Source organism: Mastigoproctus giganteus, chromosome 1, assembly GCF_048544385.1.
Source record: "Mastigoproctus giganteus isolate SK-2022 chromosome 1, ASM4854438v1, whole genome shotgun sequence".
Classification (NCBI taxonomy): domain Eukaryota; kingdom Metazoa; phylum Arthropoda; class Arachnida; order Uropygi; family Thelyphonidae; genus Mastigoproctus; species Mastigoproctus giganteus.
In genome coordinates, this window is record NC_143575.1 from 36,475,536 (window position 1) to 36,499,670 (window position 24,135).

General features: G+C 38.9%; 1 protein-coding gene across 1 annotated transcript in view; it reads right to left on the reverse strand.

The window, feature by feature from the left end:
• LOC150090706 (ras-related protein M-Ras-like) overlaps positions 1 to 11,623 on the reverse strand; it is an 83,620-nt gene extending 71,997 nt beyond the window's left edge. The window contains exon 1 of the mRNA XM_090379511.1: positions 11,175 to 11,623. Within this exon, the coding sequence (XP_090235637.1) occupies positions 11,175 to 11,361 (187 nt within the window). The 5' untranslated portion in view covers positions 11,362 to 11,623. The remainder of the gene's footprint in view (positions 1 to 11,174) is intronic.
• Positions 11,624 to 24,135: the final 12,512 nt, after the last annotated feature.

The following is a 24,135-nucleotide window of genomic DNA, read 5'->3' on the forward strand; positions in this document are numbered from 1 at the left end:
CAGGCTATTCTTGGGTTGTGGTGGCTACAGCATTGACCAGTTCATTACCCTTCATCCCAGTGTGGCTCTGGATTCAGCAGAAACTGATGTCAAAAGAACATTCAAAAAGAGAATGTAATGTCTGCTGGACCTAGGTCAGGAATGGATAAGAATTATATCTCATCTGCGCTCGTAAAGCAAAAACTTGTAAAGTGGGAATTTATTTCCCATAGACGTAATGTTAAAAACAATAGGGGTTATGTTCTCAACAATGAAATTTGACCATAGTAATGTTAAATAAAGATCAACAAAACAATAGTTTATGGATAAACAATGATTTATTTATCCAAAGAAATGAAAACAGCGTTTAAAATCAAGCAAATTATAATAATAAAGAAATTATTTATGTCATACAAATGTTAAAGAATGTGTTTATTCTTTATCATCGTCAACTAAATGCACACCTCATTGATGGTTCATCACTTGTTGGAAGCACAAGGAGTTGCCTTTTTTCTTCAGAAAAGCTTCAAGTTGTTTGTTTCAAAGACAGTCACCCTCTTTTCTTTATAATTTTCACAATAACATGCATAAGCATTTTTTAAATCTGTAGCAACTTTCCTAGTGTGCTTGAAACTTGAATCTCGTGACTCGAAAATCTCAATTGCTTTTTTCTGTGTTGAAAAGCTTCATCAAGCCCCTTGAGAGTGAAGGCAGAAACAGGAGTTGCAGCTGTTAAATCTTCTTCCTCAGCTTCTTCACATTTTGCCATTTCAAGGTCTTCATTTGTAAACTCTCCATTGTGTGCTTGAAGCAAATCAGCGTTGTCAGTTGTAGAAATCTCAAGCTGCAATTGCTTAGCAATATTAACGACCGCTTCTGTTTTATTTTGTATGAGCTCTGCTGGTTCTTGAAATCCTTCAAAATTATCAATAAACTGATGACAGAGTTTATTCCAAGCACCTTTCATGTTCTTCTCCGTAATTTTGTCCCAAGCTAGTTTTATTATTTTGATTGCATCTAAAATATGGAATTCTCTCCAAAATTCTTTAAGAGTTGGACCTCCTCCCTTATCTCTGCCTGAACAAACAAATGCATGCACAATAATACTGCATTGCATAGCTACACACATGGTTTGAAAAGCTGTATTTATGAATGTTCAGCATTTATTTATTGCAATTAAAGTTCATATTTTCGATTTTGTTGATACATGAAAAAAAATAAATAACTCTTAAATCCAGGAACTCGTAAAGCAGGAACTGCCTGTACTTAAAGAGTCAGTATATCCTTACACCGACTACTATTTACATAAGAACTATTTACATAGAGAGTTTGCAAGGAGATTTATGAAAAATGATTTCTGTTCTGTATGCTATTTCCAATCATCTATAGTTTGAAAATGACACAAAGAAATCAGCTGCTAAAGATAAATGATTGATATGCACTGCATTTCCCAGCATTCTGGGCAAGTGATCAATGTGCCTGTTTCAGTCAACACTATGGTCCATCACTCCCCAAGGAAGATTGACAACAATCATTGTATAAACATGCATAAAAAAAAGCAGGAAAATACACAAGTCCAGCTATTTGATCGGGTTAGTAAGAAAATGAGTGGTTAAAGTGTGGCTTCAGTATTTGGTTGACAAACCTCTATTGATTGTAAAATCACAATAGATCAGCCATTCTTTGATTACAGTCACATGGAAATTAATTTGGCTAAAGGCAACATTCCGATCGAGGAAAGTCTCATCATCCAACAGCAAGTATCTTAGAATTGCCCCAGAAGAAACTAACATACCGCAGAGCTTACTGTTTGATGAGTATGCAGAGGAACTGCCCTTTCTAAGCATTTATGTTGGACAATTCAGAACATTGAGAGAGAATTTACACGTGACTCCATTCACAATGGCAACAAGCGAGCTCAGACGATCTGCCCGGCGCCTCCATAGCCAGGTGGGAAGGAGCAGCAGTGCGTAGCACATGCTTCTTGATTAGACCGGGGTTCAAGCCAGTCACCACCAAATACGGAGGATGCGGAAAGGTCAAGGGAATGACCACTGCATATCCCGGAGCAATATGGCCTTAGCTGCTAATGCTCCTAAAAACCAAAATAACAAACAAACAAACGATCTGACCAATGTGGTCTTACGTCATATCATCGTCTTTATGTAGCAATGAAGTTAATGAGATTGAGAACAAGAGACTCTTTGATGGTGGTTTTCAAATACATAGGTAAAGATACTAAACTGATCCACGAGAAAGTTCAATCCAAAGAATACATTAACAGCTGCATCAAAAACAATTTGGGCTTCCTAACGACAACTCCAAACTCTACCTACTACTGGGCTCAACATAAGCACAATCTATTCACTATGATTAGACAGCTCGGTAAACCTACAGTGTTCTTGACTGAGTGCCAACAAAATCAGTTGGCTACACTTGCTTCAGCTACTGTACAAGTTACAGAATAACAGACATGATATTAGTGAGGATGATGCGAGCGACACAGACTTCGTGTGGAAGGCGGTGGTAGTGAACGAAGACTGTAACTCGTGCAATATACTTCAAGAAGGTTGTGGATGTAATTATGAACATATTGCAGTTGAAATGTTATACCCCACTTGGATCATGTTACTCTGTCATGCTTTGTCACAAATTACACACACAGCACTAATGGGATCTGCAAGAAACAACAGGCATAATATGGTATCGAAACTATGACATGGCTCAGGATCTCAACAAATACAAGTCTCATTCCATTTTGCAATGAGGGAAGAGATACAGTCAGAGATGGCATATGTGAAGATCTACGATGACGATGAAGAACTCATACTAGAATGCCGTAAATTGTATGAATCAGACATGGACATTTGCAAAACAATCGAAATTTGTAAGGCAATGTGTCAAGACAATGACCTGCACAGCCTTGTTATGCAACTGCGAGAAGATCCTTTATAGACAATCACCCAGACAGCAAGATGAATGAAGATCTAAAGCTCGCCACACTCAAACTTACCGCAATTGCAAAGAAACACATACTTAATCATCAATGAGGACTTTTGTAACTTAATGAGGATGGCCAACGACAAGCAAAAGATTCTACTCATGCATGTAATTTGGAGTCTTATCTCCCAATCACAAACCAATTCAGATATTCTTGAACAGCTCAGCTGGTTGCAGTAAGATGTTTGTGATTCACCTCTTGATGGAAATATACAACCGCTTCAGCAATAGAGACAGGTATTTAATGCCTACATTATATGCATTTCAGTTGGTTTTGTTTGTTTGTTTTCTTAGGAGTTTCATGGCGCATTAGCATCTGTGGTTATAATGCACCGTCAAACTTCAACTGGTAAGCCGGTCGTTGAAATAGATGAAACCACTGTGCATACTGACCTCAAGATATTCACTTCCAGAAATCTTCCTGTCGGGGAAGTAACATAACAATACAGATTGCTGTTTACGTACATCAGAGCACTAACAATCAATGAAGTCAGTATGATAGGTTTTGAGCTGTTATTTCAAATGGATGCATGGCTAAAACAGATAACTAGAAATGTTGAAAAGAGCTTCAACGGGCAGGACATGTTCCTAATCGGGAACTTACATCAGCTTCCTACAGTTTGTGCAACCTCGGTCTATAAACAGATAAAGCAATATATCGCCGGTCCCACTCTCTGGTGCAGCCTTAAATACTACGAGCTAAATCAAGTTATGTGCCAGTCAAATGTCGCATTCACGTTTGCATTAACTAAAATTGGTAATGGAGCTAAATTAGATCAGAATAAGCAAGAATAAGAACTTATCGAGTCATGTTTCTTTGCTCAGGAGAAGACGAATTGCCTCTGTCCAAATGGTATATGCCTCTACTTGCAAAATAATTCCATCAACGAGTACAACTGTGCGATCCTCAGTGCCGTAGAGGAGAAAGTGGAATCAGTGGAGTAAGATATCTTCGTAGGTTGTACAAACACAGAGCAAGCAGCACACATTTGCCATAAACTATAAAATATCGGTTATCGACACAGGCAGATTACCCTACAAGCTCCCACTGGTCATCAAAGACATATTTCGTCACTACCAATGTGGACATTACTGACAGGCTCGCTAACAGCGATGTGGCCATATTATCCAAGATCAAATACAACAGATAGAAACAGATACAACGATTGTGGCTTGAATTTACACCTCCCCTAAGACTGGAAAGTTAGTTCACAAGAAGGCAGCAAGATACATGCAAGCTAACAACATCAAATCTGCAGCCGTGCCACTTGCAAGACGAACTGAGAGTATACTGTAGAATAACAATCTTTGCCAAAAGAAATCACTTTCCTTTCATTCCAACTTGTGCAATAACAGTACACAAGTTGCAAGGCGGCAGGTTTGATACAGTGGTTTACGAGTATGAAAAGGGGCATGAACAGCAGCTGGTTTATGTCGCTGTTGCATGTAACTGCCATCAATGAACTTTACAACATCTCGCCAACCAGTGACAAAAGATTCTACCACAGCCTGAGAAATACTACATCCACCATTGATCAACAAAATGAGTTTGCCATGCTTGTGATTAATCAGCTAAAAATGAAACAGGATAGCTTGCTTGAATTCATCCATGATAAGAAGGAAATCTCAGTTCTCTCACTCCAAAAGTTCTGCAAATTGCAGTGTCTGGAGGCTAGACACTTGCCTTGAACGGGTTGAGCAAGCTCAATTCTGATGGGATTCTTCCTCTTGCTCAAATTAAAAACCTGAGGGTCCATAGATTCAAGCTGAGGAAAGACAGTTAGCATTAGCATTAGTAGAGGCATATGTGCAAGAAAGCAAGCTTATACAGCATCAGCCAAAAAAAAAAAAAAAACCCCACTCCCATTTCACCCCTCCGTTCGTTCGAAATACCTGTCCAGTTGAGCTTTAAATTTGTTTAGGCTATCAACTTCAACAACAAGTGATGGAAGTCGGTTCCACCAACCAACCACCCGCTGGCCAAAGGCAAATTTCCGCACATCTATCCGACATCCGTCCTTCCTCAATTTGAATTTATGCCCTCTGAGGTGATTATTCTGAGCAAGATGAAGAATCCCATTGGCATTGAGCATGCTCAAACCATTCAAAGCCTTATACACCTCTATCAGATCACCTCGCCGGTGCCTAGTCTCCAGACTCTGTAATTTGCAAAACTTAAGCCTTTCTTCGTAAGAGCAACCCTTTGTTCCATTCACTAATCTTGTTGCCCTTCTCTGTACCCGTTCCAGCAGCTCTACATCCTTCTTGAAATGAGGCCTCCAGACCTGTATACAGTACTCAAGATGTGGCCTAACCATTGCCTTATACAAGGGAATAATCACCTCCTTATCCCTGCTAGAAAAATTCCTGTATATCATTGACAAGACACCATGAGCTACTCTTGCAGCTCGTCTGCACTGTTCAGAGAACTTCATATCTGCCTGCACAATTACTCCCAGGTCCTTTTCATTCTCCACCACTGTCAGTGTAGTACCGCAGAGTTGATACGTTGCTCTGGGGTTACTGTTTCCCATATGTAGTACTTTACATTTGTCAATGTTAAACTTCATTTGCCACCTCTCAGCCCATCTGTTCAACCTTTCCAGATCCTGTTGCAGCAGCATAGTGTCAGTAGTGTCCTTAACAACCCTGCCAACCTTTGTATCATCTGCAAACTTGGACATTAAACTTGATATCCCATCAATATCATTCATAAACACCGAAAACAACAACGGACCCAACACTGAACCCTGAGGAACTCCACTAATAACATTAGTCCACGTTGAGCAGTGTCCATTGATTACCACTCTCTGTCTTCTGCCACTCAACCATCCCCTTATCCATAGCAGCAATTTGCCTCCAATGCCACACTGTTCCAATTTGTGCAGTAGTCTTCCATGTGCAACAGTATCAAAAGCCTTTCTAAGATCCAAATATATAATATCAAAGTTATTCCCTGCATCCAGTTCTTTTGTGACTACATCATAGTATCCAATCAAATTGGTCAGGCAAGACCTGCCCTTAACAAAACCATGCTGCATCTGAGCTATAACTGAATTCTTGTCTAGATGATCCTGCAGTGCTTCCTTAACCAGTGCCTCCATTAACTTACCTGGAACAGAAGTTAAACTAACAGGTCTATAATTACTTGTGTCAGCCTTTGATCCTCCTTTGTGAATTGGGGTTACATTTGCACATCTCCAGTCTATGGGTACCTCCCCTGAGTCCAAAGAAGCTCTCATAATTATGGCTAGGGGTTTGCTTACTTCCTTTGCTGCCTCCTTTAATATAACTGGATAGATCCCATCCACCCCAGGTGCCTTTTTTATGTTTATCCTCAACAATCTCTCCTCCACTTTCCTCTCAGTTATTACAACATCATCCAGCTCACTGCCAATGTTTACTTTACCTACATCATTCTCCTTCCTGAATAACTCCTCATGCGTGAATGTAGATGCAAAATACTCGTTTAGATTGTTAGCCACCTGAGCAGGATCCTCAACTGTTGAACCATCAATATCCAGTGGACCAATCTGATTCATCCCTTTCCTTCTCGAATTTAAATATGTAAAGAACTCTTTTCTGTTTTTCTTTGCATCCTTTGCCAAGGATTTTTCGTAGTCTGCCTTTGTCTGCCTAATCTCCTTTGTGACTTGGTTACAGACCAACTTATATCTGTCATAGGCTTCCATGTCACCCATTAATTTGTATGTATCCCATGCATTTTTCTTCTCTGCCACATGTCTCATTAGTTCATCTGACAACCATTTAGGCCTAAATCTTGAACAATATTTCTTAGTTGGTACGTAAAGCCAGGTAGCCTCCAAGATTAGTTCCTTGAATGCTTCCCATTTTGAGTTTGCTGTTGGTAACATCATCAGTTGGTCCCACTGTATAGAATTTAAATACTGTCTCAGACCATCATAGTCGCCTTTACGAAAACAAAAACCCTTCCCTTTACCTCTGATGGTAGTTACCTCCTTGAGTAAATCCCACTTCAACACACTGTGATCACTGCCACCTAGTGGTTCATTTATCTGCAAATTCTTAATGCATGAAGAATCACTACTGATAATCAGATCAAAAGTATTGCTCCCTCTTGTTGCCTCACGAACATGCTGATGTAGAAAACAATCATCCAATAAATCCACAAAAGCCTTGCTAGTGTGCGAGTGACCAACCCACAAATTCCAGTCAATATCTGGGAAATTAAAATCCCCCATTATAAGACTCTCTGATTTACTGGCCCACTCTATTTCCCTGTACAATATCTTATTATACTCATCAGAGTCATTAGGCCTATAGCACACTCCTACTCTTAATTTTGATTTCCCTATGGTTATGTCACACCAAACTGACTCTACACTGCCCTGTCCATCGATGTTGACTGGCTTCACTTCCTTGGACTTTATGTGTTTCTTAATTAATAGCATAACCCCTCCTCCCCTCCTGTCCTGTCTATCCTTTCTATACACATTGTATTCCCCAAATTCCAGTTCCGCATTACTTATATCTGTGTGACACCACGTCTCTGATATCCCAACAATATCTGCCTTTGATGTTTTGAGCAATACCTCAAATTCATCAAATTTATTTACCAAACTCCTAGCATTGGTGTACACGCAGGTATACATGCACCTGTTTCAATTCTGAGCTACCCTAACACAACCCATGTGTTTACTTGTACAGCAATGACTCCCAGCAGTCTCTGAAATATCCTGCATCTTGTTTTTCAGGCTTCTGCTCATTTCAATAGAAGCAGTGCAAGAATCACTTCCACCTCTGCCAGTGGCTACTGTTAATCTATTAGTCCTTGTATCCCTCCCAACTAGCAGTTTTCCGACCCACCTAACACTGCCTCAACAGCATCAGCAAAAATTCTTGCACCCTTTCTATTTAAGTGTATCCCATCCCTGTAGAAGCAATCTCTCCTGTTAACAAGTACAGTCCAGGCTGAAAAAATTCTACCCCTTGAGCCTTGCACAATCCCTCCAGGGCCGAATTGATCGACAAGGCTCTCATCTTATACTCCCTCCTATCGTGTCTGGGCAGAATTGCAGACACTTTCAAATTCAACCCTAATTCACGGCTTTTTTTCAACAGTGACCTGTACTTGCTAAGTAATTCCGCCGGTCTCCTACTCTTAATATCATTAGTGCCAACGTGTACAACTATATCACCTTTTGTGCCCTTAAAAGATGATATCCGCTCTACAACGTCATCAACCTTTGCCCCTGGCAGACATACCCTGGTTATAGAACATATGTGCAAAATTTGCCTTTAGCCAGTGGGTAGTTGACTGCTGGAACAGACTTCCATCTCTTGTTGTGGAAGTAGCTTAAATAAATTTAAGGCTGTGCTGGACAAGCACTTGGAGTGAATAGATGAGTGAAATGGGAGGGGGTTTTTTTTGGCTGATGCTGCATAAGCTTGCTTTCTTGTAACATATGCCTCTGCTAATACTAATATGATCATCAAAAAACAATGGTATGATTGGTTATGGGTTAATTTTCCATACATAAAGCTGTCAGTTGGGATGCCAGTGAAAATTGCCTTAAGGCAGTTACAAAAATATATATGTATTTTTTTTCTCTTGATAAGACACTTCTAAAGAGTTTTTGATATTATCATCCCATACAGTGTCAAAATTAAGAATAATTTTTTATCAATATTTCTCATTTTTAATTAATTAATTCTGTTTACCCCAAAAATCCATGTAATGAATTCTGTACAATTAAAAGACTGCTGCTGCAACTTTAAAAACACAAATACAAAAGGGTTAATTTTCATGCTTTGCATTTTTTAACATATGTCTTATTTTCAAAAACTTATAATACTATTAATCGATACATGCCAATTTTAATTAGTAATACAAGGCAATATAAATTTCCTTCATGATTTCTGGTTCACCCAGGTACTCACCTCATGGCACTACCATGTTTAATATCTAGATCTGATTAGCTGGTAATGTAGTGCAAATACAGTAAACCTCACTAATTCCAACTGCCTTATTTTTAATGTATTTTATTTATGCAGATTGTAGATTTTCCTTAAACGATTGCAAACTTCTTTCTCAATGGTGTCACAATTGCTTTGTAAAAGAAGTAAAATCATTCAATAGGAAAAATTAAACACATTCAATAGGAAAAATTAAACACAAATCTAAACATTAAGATAACTTTATTGTTAGATATAATCCCTGCACATCCACTGATGAAATGGCAGTATAAAATGCCATTGCTTACCTTGCAGGATGACAGCACTCATACACCAATGGATGAGTCATATTCAGCTGCAGTGCCAGATTAAGGTATGGGCTAGAAGGCCCCTTGCCCAGGGCACCAATCTTTAATGGATGCCAAATTTTACAAATCATTAAAAAAAAATTATATATATAAAATGTATGAACACTAGTGCCTATATGTAAAAACCACCAATAATAGGTAACAATAAAAAATTCGAACAATTTTATATTCTTAGTTAAGGTGGGATGCCGAAAAATCTTTCTGTCCAGGGCACAAAAATACTTTGGTCCGGCACTGTTCAGCTGTGAACATTTATATCGAGAAGGCAGTAGCCAGTATTACTATTATAACAAAATGTACTATTTACAACTTGGATACAAGTTGGAATGAAGTAAAGTAGAGTACAGTAACAAGTGCACGGCAAAAAGTAAGTTTATGACATACTTCTTATTTAAATGGAATCAAAGATAAAGAAAGGATAGCATAAGAATGGCATAATGGGTATTAATTTGCCAAATATAAGAATGTGGCTAGAAGACAACAAAACAGCAATGACATCTCAGGAGGAAACATTTACAGGTTAATTTGGAAAGTGAAGGGGGAGAAGAATAAAGTAAAGAAGAAAAAAATTAAATTACACAAAAATATAGGTTGCGTTAAAATCGCTAGAAATAGCATAGAAAAACATTTCTATGCTATAGAAAGATTGAAGAAAGATTTTATGAATGGCAATACAATGGGACCTTTACTCAGGAAACATTTCTGATTTCTACATAACTTGGGTGGGACTATGGACTAAATTTACAGGTATTGACATTTAACACAACTAAAATTTGTTTAAAAATCATTATTTGTATTCTATTTGATATGAACCCTTTGTATTTCATTTTGTTTTAAATATAAACATTTTCATAAAATTATTATTTTTTTTTAATATTGGCATCCTAATTCCATCTAAATGAATATATATTGAAAAACTGAATAAATTTGCTTGTTTTGAACTACATACATTGAACTGCAAATTAAAAACCTTTACATAATATTAAATTTTATAATTTGAACTTTCTTCCCCATTTAGAATTAGTGAGGTCTTACTATAATTCACACTCAATAAAAAAAAAAAATGAATAAATAAATAAAAAACTAGTCAACAGCTGTGGCTTTGTTCTATTCAAATTGCTTCTTTATATTAGTGTAACCAGTATTGCTACAAACCAAAAATAAGTTTTTAAAAGGTTTGCCAAACCTGCTCTAGTTAACAGAATAAGTGAAGAGTCTGTGGGGTAAGAGGCTTTATGTTTATTGGCCTCAAAAACTATTCCATTAATATGCTGACTTCATTCTTTTAGTACAGTTTCCCTGACTTTTGAATAAACATCAGTCAGGCCTAAGATACAGTTATAATTGCTTCAGCCATGGGCATAATGACCTCAGAGGCACATTTTAATAAACTATCTGCAGGATTTAGTTTCCCCTTTCTTCATGATACAAAGTTTGGAAATTTGATCATAGAAAAATCTCTAGCCTTAACTCTGACATACTAGTTTTCACTTAACATGAGCAAATAAATCTTAACTCCAGGAGAAAATTAAGTGAATTTCTCCATCTGGCCTTTTCAGTAAGTGGTTATTGTTTTATAGTTGGAAAATGCATGTGATTTACATACAAGTACCAACTTTTGTACAATAAAATAGATGTTACCATTCCAATTCAGAATACATTCCAAATTTTCCTATAATTCAAAATAATTGCATATTATTTTGAATTATTAAAATGAATTATAAGAAAAATTGGTTTCTTCTTAAACACACACAGGCTATGTATATAACATCCTGCTTGCTACCTCGAACTTACAAGTTTATACTCAACATGTTTTTAATTCTTGAACTATATGATGAAATTCGCTCATTAATTATGATCCTATATATAACACTAAACATGAAAACTTACCATCAAGAATGCACCACTGACCATCCACTTCAGTATGCTGAATGTATGAATCTTCTATTGTAGGATCATAATCAGTCACAAAAAGTTTCTGGAAGAACTGAATGGTTAAAGCAGACTTCCCTACACCACCATCTCCAACCACTACCAGTTTATAAGTTATTAGGTTTTCATTTGGGGGCTTAGACATGATTCACTAGTGCTGTATTGGCTAGACAATTGTACAATGGCATAAACATATTTTACAATTTTTACATGCAAAGAAATATCAACTGAATTTTTTAATCAATTACTACATTATCATTATTTTAGTCTTTGAACCGTATTTGATTTTGGTAAGCCTGGTAATTCTGAAAATTTAGATTCCTGGTTTTGGTTGCATTACTGCTGAAGTCACAACAAACCTTAGATGCCTTAAATTTTATGTATTCATATTCACTTTGATGTATTTTTTAAAATTTATGTAACTTTAAGAAAATAAGTTGCAATTCATCAAGGCATTTAATTCTTTACAGTCGGTAGGAAGAATGTGTAATAACTATACTCTGAAGAACATCAGTTAGAGGAAAGATATCACATCACGATACAGTTTTAAAGGGCAAACTGAGGATTTCCTGACCATGGCATATGTCACACTGCCAGAGAAAAACTGATTATAAAATTTTTTTAATTACAGACAAGTGTCCATGATTCAAGAAAACAGAAGTCCACTAGCTTTACCGATACAAAATAATTACCGATAGCACAGTTCACTTTTTTTGTTAAGAAAACAAAACCCGATTATGTAAATTCAAAAATCGAGTTATACGACACTGACAATGACCGCTTAAGGACTCATCACAAATAATGTTAAAAGTGGTTCAGAAAACTAAACGAGCCAACAAAATTCCTGCACCAATCATCTCAAGAACACTACATTAAAAAAAAAAAAAAGAAACAAAAAGATTCTAAATTTTCATCACATACTAAACCTACGGAACTGTAAACAACGGGCAGGAGGGCCTCACGAAAAATGGCAGCACACAGTTTTGCAGAAAAAATATCACTCAACGCCCTATTGGTAGTAATATAGAAAGTATTTACTTAAATATTTAGGGTAGCTAATTTTTTTTTTGGACTGCTAATATTTTAATTGTCATTATTATTATTAGCCATATGATGCAAGAAAGCCTGAGGCTTATGCTGCACCAGCCAAAAAGAATTCAGGCGTTACTGTGAGTGAGAGACATAAGTAGAAAGGAATCACCAAGAAAGAGAAGAATGATGATATCCAGCTCAGGACCCTGGGTTTACCAAACTCATGCTCACCAGATGTGAGCCCCTTACTTCACTTAATATTACATTAAATTATTTATCTTTTATAGCATTGAAATTAATATAGCTCAGTTATCATTATGATATGCTATCATAAATAAACAGATATTACTCTAAAACTTCAACAGAATGGTAATATTTATTATTATTATTATTATTATTATTAGCTATATGGGGCAAGGAAGCCTAAGGCCTAAGGCTGCACCAGCCAAAAAAAAAAAAAAAAAATATATATATATATATATATATATATATATATATCACCAAGAAAGAGAAGAATGATGATATCCAGCTCAGGATCCTGGGTGTGCCAGACTATACTCACCAGTTGTGAGACCCTGGGTATGATTTTTGTCGCGACACAGAAGCAAAACTATAAATTTTGTTCCCACCAGGAGATTTGGAAATAACCCCCACATGATCATTAGCAATCATTCCACATCAATCGACGTGACCGGCTAACCATCCATCCAGTTCTCGCGGTAACGAAATTGGCGATATGGTACACTGCTCAACAAAATTATCAGAACACCTAGAAAACGTGGTGAAACTCGTGCAGCTTATGATGAAGCGGGACAAATCTGGTATGGTGGTGAACTACAGAATAATGATGAATTAGGAGACAGTAAGAAACTTCTGACAGGTATAACGGATTTTATAGAGGCTGTATAAGATTACCAAACAGGTCACATTACGGAAGTCGATACATGATGCTGTAAAATATGATCATATGAAATAAGTACCCTATGATCCACTCCAACGATTTAATAGCCCTGACAGCGACGAACTAGGCTCAATAAAAGGATGTCGATAAGATTCTTTGACAATAAATCCCGTTCTTTCACCAGCTCAGACCTTGGCTCACCAGTTGACCTAGGAGTTGGCTGTCGGCATGCAATGCGGCGCCTAATTGCGTACCACACATGTTCGATCTGATTTAAGTTTGTGCTGGCCACGGCAGTCGTTGGATATCTTCAGTTTCAAGATATTCCTCCAACACTTGAGTTCTATGTGCAGTGCCATTGTCGTGAATGAAAAGAAAATCTGTGCAAACCGTATTTTTTCTTAAAAAGTTGCACATAGGATTTGAGGATTCTCGGTCCTTGTCCGAAGTTACAGTATCCCTATCAAAAACATGAAGATGGGTACGGTCACCGTTCATTAATCCGCCACACCCGGAAACACCGCCTCCACCTTAAGGATTCCTTTCTCTGATGTTGTAGGGATGGTACCGCATTCTTCGTTGTCTCCAGATGGAGACAATATACAATTTTATATACATTCTCGAATATATTTATCCTAAGAGTGTGGCGCCTCCGTAGCCAGGTGGGAAGGAGCAGCAGTGCGTAGCACACGGTTCTTGATTAGACCGGGGTTCGAGCCCGTCACTACCAAATACGGAGAATGCGGAAAAGTCATGGAATGACCACCGCATATTCCCGGAGCAATATGGCCTTAGTTCCTAATGCTCCTAAAAACCAAATAACAACAACATAACAACATCCTAAGAGTGTGTGTGTGTGTGTGCGTGTGTGTGTGTGTGTCGGGGTGACTACTAAGCAACTGACCATTTTCACCTTTGCCCCTCTGATCGTACAGAAACTCTGTATAGCGAGTATGAAAAAATGTTAGTGTTTGGTGTTGTAGGTAGTGTGTGTTCTGTTGTTATCATCTGTATGTTTTTTTTTTTTTTTTGCACAGATCGCTCACCCACCGGACGTAGTGCAATACCGGTGGGTGTAACTGCTTCTATAGTAAGTGTAAAGTGCAAAGTGTGTTAACGGCACCAGGGATTTCTCCCATCTCCGCATTGTATACTCTGTTTGTGTATCACAGTGCTCTGTGAAGGCCAGAGATATGTCGTGTGGAGTTATGTTCTGTTGTTCTTCTAACCATTTAGCCGTTGGGCCCCTTGTGGGACCTACACTTTGCTACGAGGAGGCAGATCAGGCACCCAGTAGATTTTTTAAGTACTCTGGCAGGTCCTGCCACCTAGTTTCCGAAGATTTCAGTGGCAAGGACCTATATATAAAAAGAAGCATTGCGATGAATTTAGAGCCAAAATGGGGTATAGGTTTAAGTGATGGGGGATGTTAAATTTTGCACTGGTTCAATTAAGTTATTCCATGGGCATACTCGGTAAGTTAAGTTTGAGTAGGGGAAGAGACTGAAGGCTGGGGGGAACACATAGAGATAAGGGGACGATAGGGCGTCTCCGTGAAAATCAGTGGAGACAGACCCCACCAGGAGAAGAGGGGGGCGGTGGAGGAGGAGACGGGAACGCGCCTCCTCCCCCTGCAAGGGGATGGGGATTTCGTAGTATATGTATATTACTATTATTACTATTGCTATTATTATCCATATGGTGCAAGGAAGCCTGAGGCTTATGCTGCACCAGACAAAAAAAAAAAAAAAAATCTGAATTAGAGAGAGAGAGAGAGAGAGTCACCAACAAAGAGCAGAATGATAATATCCAGCTCAGGACCCTGGGTGTGCCAAGCCCCCAGATGTGATCCCCTGGGAGTAAATATGTATATTGGTGTCGATGGTGGCTCCTAGGCTTCCGCCTACCTCCAACTGCGTACTCCGTAATTGATGTAAAACATCTACAAGGGGCCTGAAAAGTGTGAAATGCATGAATGTTAATAAAGTGTAATATGTTATACTTGTTAGTCAGGCCTCTTTGCCACCGGGGAAAAGTCACCATAGGGGCAAATGCTCCTTGGTGCCCGACTCTGTCACGAGGAGCCAGGTCTGATTGTACTATTCCGTCTGTGCGACTAGCACACTATACCGCACCCACCAGGTAAAGTGCAAGCCTGGTGGATGCCAACCTGGCGGCGCCTCTGTAGCCAGGTGGGAAGGAGCAGCGGTGCGTTAGCACATGCTTCTTGATTAGACAGGGGTTCAAGCCCGTCACCACCAAATATGGAGGATGCGGAAAGGTCAGGGAATGACCACGGCATATCCCCGAACAATATGGCCTTAGTTCCTAATGCTCCTAAAAACCAAATAACAACAGCCAACCTGGAAGACAGCAAAAAAAAATAAATAAAAATAAATAATAATAATTTAATCCCGCACTCAGGTGAGAGAACAAACAGACAAAAAAAAAAAAAAAAAAACGTGAGTGCCAGAAAAAAATATATAAAAAATAAGATAAAATAAATCAATAAATTAATAATAATATGAAATAAATAAATAATAATAATAAAATTTAATAAATAAATAATAGTAATAAAGTAAAATAAAGTAAATGAATAATAAATAAATAAATACACTGTGCTGCCACTTTATTAGGTACATCCCTGCTGTGCACACAAATGGTTTGTCCCAAAACGTTGCAAGTCACATGACCACAGTTGTGAGTGGATATAGATGCAGCAGAACAACCTTCTAGTATCAGTTAAGCGTACAAACCGTAGCAAGAATGGGGAAAAGGAGTGATCTAACGGACTTCAAACGTGGCATGGTAGTAGGTGCGAGACATGATGTACAAATCATCTCTGAAACGGCAGTTCTCCTGAACTTTACACCCACCACAGTTTCAAGGGTGTATCGAGAATGGTGCAACGAACAGAAAACATCCTCTCAAAGGTACTCCTGTGGATTATCGAGGATTGGAAAACAGCTGCTTGGTCTGACGAGTTGAAGTTCCTGGTGCATCATGTTGATGGAAGGCTCAGAATTTGGCGAAAACAATATGAATCCATGGACCCGTCATGTCTGACGACTACTGTGGAAGGTGGTAGGGGCAGTGTTATGGTGTGGGGAATGTTTTCTTGGCACACGTTGGGTCCATTGATACCCATAAAGTCACGTCTGAATGCCACATCGTATCTAAACATCGTTGCTGACCAAGTGCATCCGTTCATGTTACAGTTTATCCTCAGTCAGATGATTACTTCCAGCAGGATAACGCGCCGGTGCACAAAGCCCGAATCACTATGGAATGGTTCCAGGAACCTGACAATGGCTTTTCTTTGCTACATGGCCCGCTCAGTCCACGGATCTCAATCGTATTGAACATCTTTGGGATGAGCTGGAAAGGGCTACACCTCCATCAAATCTCAAGGAACTGCGTGACACACTCATGTCTGCATGGTACTCCATTCTTGCACAACGTTTTCAGCATCTTGTACAATCCATGCCTAGATGAATTCACGCTGTTTTGAAGGCTAAAGGAGGCTCAATACGCTACTAGGTAGGTGTACTTAATAAAGTGGCAGCACAGTGCATATAATAATAAAAAAATAATAAAAATAAATAAATGAAAAATCATCCCGCACTCAGGAAAGAGATAATAATAATAATAATAATAATAATAATAATAATAGAATACAATACAATTCAAATTTCTTTATCATTTGAATTTGTTTACAATACAAGAACTCGTTAAGAAAAGTAAATTTCTTGACAACAAGTTGCAATTCATCAGTTAAATCAGTTTTTGCATACAAAATTGTTAGCTAACAGAAAAGACAATGAAGTCATTACACATAGTACATTCCACTCTGTAAACAGAGGTAATGATAATAATAATAATAATAAGCACCACTCCACCAGGCCATAAGGATGACAGATAAATGGTATACACCACTCAATCTAAGCGATTTTATTTTTATTTTATTTTATTTATTAACACACAACTGTATATACATTCTCAAGATATCTTAATCAATTTATATACAATATTAATCAATTTATATACAATATTTATATACAGATTTTATATACAAGCTCTTATATATACTGTAGTCTTTCTGTACATTGATTGTGTGTGTCCTGATATGAAGGGTGGCTCCTAGACACAAGCCCATCTCCACCTTTTACTCCTGAGAAAGCTCAGAACGTCTGCAAAACAGGCCTGAAAAAAAAGAGCATTATGTCAGGCCATTTCGCCACCAGGGATTAACTAACACCTGGATCCCCTCGCGCACAGACAGTACAAGAAACGAAGTTAGAAAGATGGGCAAAGAAGACACTCCATGGTAGACACTACAATGACCGCCATCAAGATCATATCGACACCATTGCTTCCAATGCATTGCTCACAAGCTGGACGCTCTTCCCCGAGACTGAAGGAGTCATGCTGGCCATCCAAGACCAGGTAATCAACACCAGAAACTATAGAAATACATCGCAAAAGAGCCCGGAATGTCAGATGACACATGTTGACGATGCCACCTGGCCTCAGAAACGATCCAACACATCACCGCGGGGTGCAAGGTGATTACCAAGACTGAGTACACTCAGCGCACGACCAGATAGCCAGGATAATACAAGAGAACCTAGCGAGGAAATACCAATTGACCAAAGAAAGTGTACCATACTACAAGTACGAACCCCAGGCAGTGCTGGAGACCGGAACCCACAAGCTGTACTGGGATCGCGCCATAATAACGGATAAGCCATCTCGCACAACAGACCGGACATAACCCTTGTGGACAAGATGGAAAAGGCTACCTACCTGATTGACATAGCGGTGCCGAACACTAGCAATGTCCAGAAAACCCATGAGGAAAAAATTAGGAATTACACGAACCTGAGACATGAGATCAAAGAGATGTGGCATATGCAAGAAGTATCAACCATTCCAATCATCGTGTCAACCGCCGGTATGGTACCAAAGACTCTACATAGCAGCCTAGCAGCAATAGGTCTCCCAGAGAACACCTACAAGGAACTCCTGAAAGTCGCAATCCTGAACACTTGTAGGATAGTCAGAGATTTCCTCGACCTACAGTAATACCAGACATTACGACTACCCTGTGTACTTGGTAGCAGTACCCGTCACGGAGTGGAACCCCCCCCCCAATCAGGGAGAAAATAATACAACAACAAGACAAGAACAACAACAATAATAATAAAAAAGGAAGGCGTGATGGCCCAGTGGTTACGACATTGGACTACCAGCTTGATGTACCCGCGTTCCAGTACTGCCTTGGCGGAAGCTAAGGCAGCTCCACCATGTTGGGAGACCGGTATAATAATAGTAATAAATTAGAATAATAATAATAAATTAATTAATGGTAAAAAAATTAATAAAATAAATGAACGCCGTGAAAGTTGCTCCAAGGGACCTACCTATTCCAAGGTCGGAGTGGCGGTTAAGGAAGTGGCGCCATCTGCCGTCACTCGCGAGAACTACCACTATACATAAGCCGAAGCTAAGCAGGTCCACCTCCATAAAAGGATGATGTTGCAAAAAAATATTAATCGTACTGCATGGAGTGTGGCGCAGGATAAAGTCACTCGCGTTCAGGCCTTAGGCAGATCAGAGACGGTGTCCCGAGGAAGACAGTGGAGCGAGAGGCGCTGCCTCCCGTATGGCTACCACAACAGAAAGGCAAGACCATCCAGCCCCCTCCAACTGGAAGTGCATCACTGCGCTAGTGACCATCTGGAGCTAGAAAACGCCAACGCATGAAGTGGAGCATCGAAATCAATACGTACATCATGCAAGCATACTAAGAAGTAACGAAGCTGGCGACCGATATGACAACTTATAGGGCGAGAATACATATCATCTGGCTGGAACGATTCCCGGATATTCAGGTCACCGAACAGCGAATAGCGGACCAGAGAAGAACCATTGTCATGAAGAGCCTCATAATGCGCCGGTGTATTATCAGGAAGAAATCCTGCAATCTTGGAAAAAATCAAGCAGGACGTGAGCAATAAACTGCAAAGGGTAAAGAATACGGAATCAGAGGAGGAAGAACATACCACCACCGGAAGAGCAGGAAGAAATACAACCCACGGCAGCTGATGTGGAAAGAGACGACGTGATGATAATCAGAAAAGAGAACAAGTGGAAGAAGGCCCTAACAGAATTCGAAGGAATGTACCCCACAAAGACTCTCTTGATACCGAAACAGAGGCCGAATAGAACCTTGTGGAGAGTCATGGACCATCTGAATCGGCACGTAATACCGCATTACCTCGACAGCAATGATGCAGCACTGGAGGCCATCCACCCAGCCATATATTGTGCTGCAGTAGCAGCCACGAGGATTAATGGAAGAAAAATGAGTAGAAGAACTACAGTAGAAAACAGAAGTAACAGCCACCTTGGGAAAGAAAACTTCAGCAGAAGATAGAAGAATTAAGAGTCAAAATAGGCCAACTGACCCGGTACCAATGGGGAAATAGGTGTAAGAAATTAAATGGAAAAGTGAAGAGCTCAAGAGACAGCCTCCACATATATAAAATAAAATTATGATGTCAGGGTCACCCGTAATTGATTACATCTACCCATATATTTATTTTGTCTGTAAATTGTATGTATTCTCTGGTCGATTAGCCTGTTTGCTGGACGGAAAAACCCCAATTTCTTGGAAAAAACTTTGCTACCTACGCCTGAGACCGACTAACTAAGCCACGGAGTGGAAAAAACCCAGTAAGTTCCTCGCGTCATCGACGGGATTTGTACCCGGGCCATTTTCAATCCGGTGTGGGGAGTACGGGAACGAGAACGATACCACTGTGCTACCCGTGCAGACTAACAGCATCCACAAAAAAAAAAAAAAAAAAAAAAACCAAACTATTATTTTTAGACCACCCGAATAATTAAATTCATCTGCCGTGCAGCGTGTCTTATGTCTGTTAATTGCGTGTGTTCTATGGTCGTCGATTTGTCCGTTTTCCTGGATGTAAAACTCCAGTTTTCTGGGGGAAAACCTTGCTATATACGCCTGTGACCGACTAACACACCCAAGGAGTGAAAAAAATCCCACCAGAGTTCCTCGCGTCATCGACAGGATTCGAACCCGGGCTTTAGTTTTACTTAAGTTTTGCTTTTCCATCCGGGGTGGGGAGGACGGTGACGATACCACTTTGCTACCCGCGCAGACTGTATAACCGTGTAATATCGAGTTTATAAAATAGATTTTTCATTATTTACAGGATTCTTAGTGGCATATCCACGTTTAAAAAAGCAAACTATTATATTATGCCAGCCGAATAGTTATGTATCTTATGTCTGTTAATTGCGTGTGCTCAATGGTCGATTTGTCTACTTTGCTGGACGAAAAACTCCAGTTATATCCAAGTTTTAACTGTTATTTTTAGGCCACTCGAATAATTGAATTCATATGCCTTGCTGTGTGTCTTATGTCTGTTAATTGCGTGTGCTCAATGGTCGATTTGTCTACTTTGCTGGACGAAAAACTCCAGTTATATCCAAGTTTTAACTGTTATTTTTAGGCCACTCGAATAATTGAATTCATATGCCTTGCTGTGTGTCTTATGTCTGTTAATTGCGTGAGTTCTATGGTCGATTTGTCTGTTTTGCTGGACGAAAAACCCCAGTTATATCCAAGTTTTAGTTTACAAAACGGAAAAAAAAAAATTATCATGGTGTGCTTAGTGGCCTCTCCGTTCCCACTTCTTTCCTTCCCCCCCCTCCATCTCGCTGCGCCATGTGTTAACTTATACAGCATCCATTATGTGTGTGTGTGTGTGTGTGTGTGTGTGTGTGCGCGCGCGCGCACAAAGTGAACTTGTGTTCACTACACACACACGTGGTGAATATAAGTTAACCCTTTAGCAAACAGTAGAATATGTCATCACTTTTTAGAAGATTCATGCTGCAAACAAGCTCAAATTTCTTTTGAAAGTATAAATACAATTGTTACTGTACAATGGTTTCGAATTTTACATTTTTGAGAGCAAACTTATTATTAAACATTTTAATTCATTTAAAATATTCCATTCAGTTACATACACATTCAATAAATAATTATTCCGGATTTTTTAAAAAAATTTCGCCTCTGAATATTTTTGAATGATGGCAGAAATACACACATTAAATTCACAATTGTTTGTTAAAGCATCTACAGGTAGTAATCCTCTGAGTGATGTAGTTTTAATCTTTGTTTCCTTATATTCTCTACAAGACGAACCTTCTTCAGGAACATCCATGATCTGAGACCACAACAACACCGTTTAGTTTTGAACGAAGGGCGATCCTCTTGAAAGGGGATGTATTCTTCCTTCATATATTGAAGGCCAATGTCTTCAATTTTTGGAGTTTTCGATGATATTGATGGTCGTGTCACCAATGATTCTACTGGTTGCTTCTGCAATGGTGCTGCTGGTGGAGGCGTTGGCAGTGGTATAGCTGGTGGAGGCGTTGGCAGTGATACGGCTGGTGGTTCCGTTACTATAAATTATGAATATTTAAAAAATTGAATTTATTATTAATATTATTAGCCATATGGTGCAAAAAAGAATGAGATTTATGCTGCACCAGCAAAAAAAATCCCAAGTTACCCACAGAGAGAGAGAGGGGGGGGGGAATCACGGAATCACCAAGAAAGAGAAGAATGATGATATCCAGCTACTGAAGACCCAGGGTGTGCCAAGCTCATACTCATCAGATGTGAGCCCCTGTAGGGGGATTTTCTTCAGTTTTTCAAATTTATGAAATTTTCATTAATTTTTCTTTACATTAATTTTTACCAATGATTTACTTCTGTCAATGTAAGGGAAGGAAAAGTAAATGGAGATAAATTACATGAGACTGCCCACCTTTGAGAATGATTTTTTTGGACAGTATATGAAAAATTTACAGTCACTAAAACCTTTACCCGAATATATTTTAGATGTAATTTAATGCCGCCTTAGCCGAGTGGTCATACGTGAGAGTACATAAGTACACATGCTTTGAGTCACCGTAGTTCAAGCCTACGTGACTACCAAACACAGGGCTGTTTCTTGTATTCTGTCAATCTTGTGAACCCCTTACCATATGGTCATCACGAAGTATAAACAGAAAATTTAAGGCCTGATGTAGAGAATCAGGTGCGAGGGTGCAGAAGTACACGCCCTTTGAGTGAACCGTGGTTCAGGCCCACATGGCTGCTAAATACGGTTAACAGTCATGTGGCCTTCGCTGCTAAACTTATACATATGTATAGTGGTTGGCGCTAATTAAAATCACTAACAGCAAAATACGGTTAGTATATAGCGGTTTATTTAGCAGTTAGTGATCCTCCCTGTTATTACATACGGATCCGGGATTTGATACCATAGAGCAATAATTGTTCGCAATAAATGCAAACTGGAAACAATTCAGTGAAGTATACTGCTTGCCATTACAAGGGCCTGTTGCACAGTAAGTTCTCCGGCCCTACAGGTTCTTGCAGGTGTCCTCCCCCTTGACTTGGAGGTTATCCGTCGAGGATTGCACTACTGCCTGTCGCGGGGAATCCCAGCTACCATCTTTGGACATACCATCGACACCCGCACTGACTGCAAGCAAGAAAAGAAAAAACTAGCTGCCATGCTACTACAAATCTGGCAGACAAGATGGGAGGAGACGGACAAGGGCCTGATAACTAAGAAATTCATCCCGGATGTCAAACTAGTTTATCCAAAGTCGCCGCCTTGGTTCTCTCCTGGCCTCTACTGTACATATATTATAACTGGACACGGCTCTATAAATCATAAGTTGACTACCTTGGGAATCATCAATAATCCCTACTGTACATGTGGAAAAATTGAAGAATGGGACAATCTTCTTTATAACTGCCCAATTTATAACGATCTTCGAGGAACACTGTACACCAGGCTACAACACATACCTCAAGGACAGGAGCACCTGCTAATTTCTGAAGAACAATATTATAAATCTTTAACGGAGTACGCACAGAATCTCTTTTCTAGGCGCAGGGCTCTACAACCAACTCAAGCCAGGGATAGAAACCTGTAAAGGACTTACTCAAACTTGAAGTAAAAAATTTGTGTACTTGACTGTTTTACCAGCATCGACTTGCTAACCCTGGAACATCCAAAGTAGGATTACCTGCTAACTTTTCATATGGTTTGGTAGGCTCCAGTGGTCTTGACCACTCCACCGCAAAATATAAGTCACACTCAGCACTCTCGCTGAGTGGTTTTTCTACCCTTCTGGAGTTCTCCCCTCCCCCTTTTCTCCTGGTGGGGCATATGCTCCACTGTCAATTTACGGGATGCCCTTACCTACATCCCCTTACTCTTACTTTCATCCCCCATCTTCTTCCGTACACCCTGTACTGCCGCACTCTACCTTATTTTTTATTTATTTTTATTATTTATTTACTTATTTTTTTTTTTAGTATTATTTTATTATTATTTTTTTATTTATTTATTTATTTTATTTTTTTAATTATTATTTATTTATTTTTTATTTTTTTTATTTATTTATTATTTTTATTTTTTTTATTATTATTTTTATTATCATCGGTTTTTTTTTGTTATTATTATTTATTTTTTATTTTTTTATTTTATTTTATTTTTTTTAATTTATTTTTTTATTTTATTTTACTTTTTTTTTATTTATTATTATTTTTTTTATTTTATTATTTTTTTAATTATTTTATTTATTTATTTTTATTATTATTATTTTTTTTTTTAATTGGTCTCCGTTCAGGAAGCTCAGGCGACCCTGACGGAGACCTGCCAGAGAATAATGGGCAGCCTGGCTACCTCCTAGTGGTGTGTGCGGGCAACGTGGGGTTCCACCAGGGGCCCTGCGGCCAAATGCCAGGACACACAACAGAACCCAACACAAAACTACACACTCAACACACTACACTTTTTCTGGCATTTACAGTGTTCTGTATTTCTTCACAGTGTACATATGGCGCAGATGTGGGAAACCACA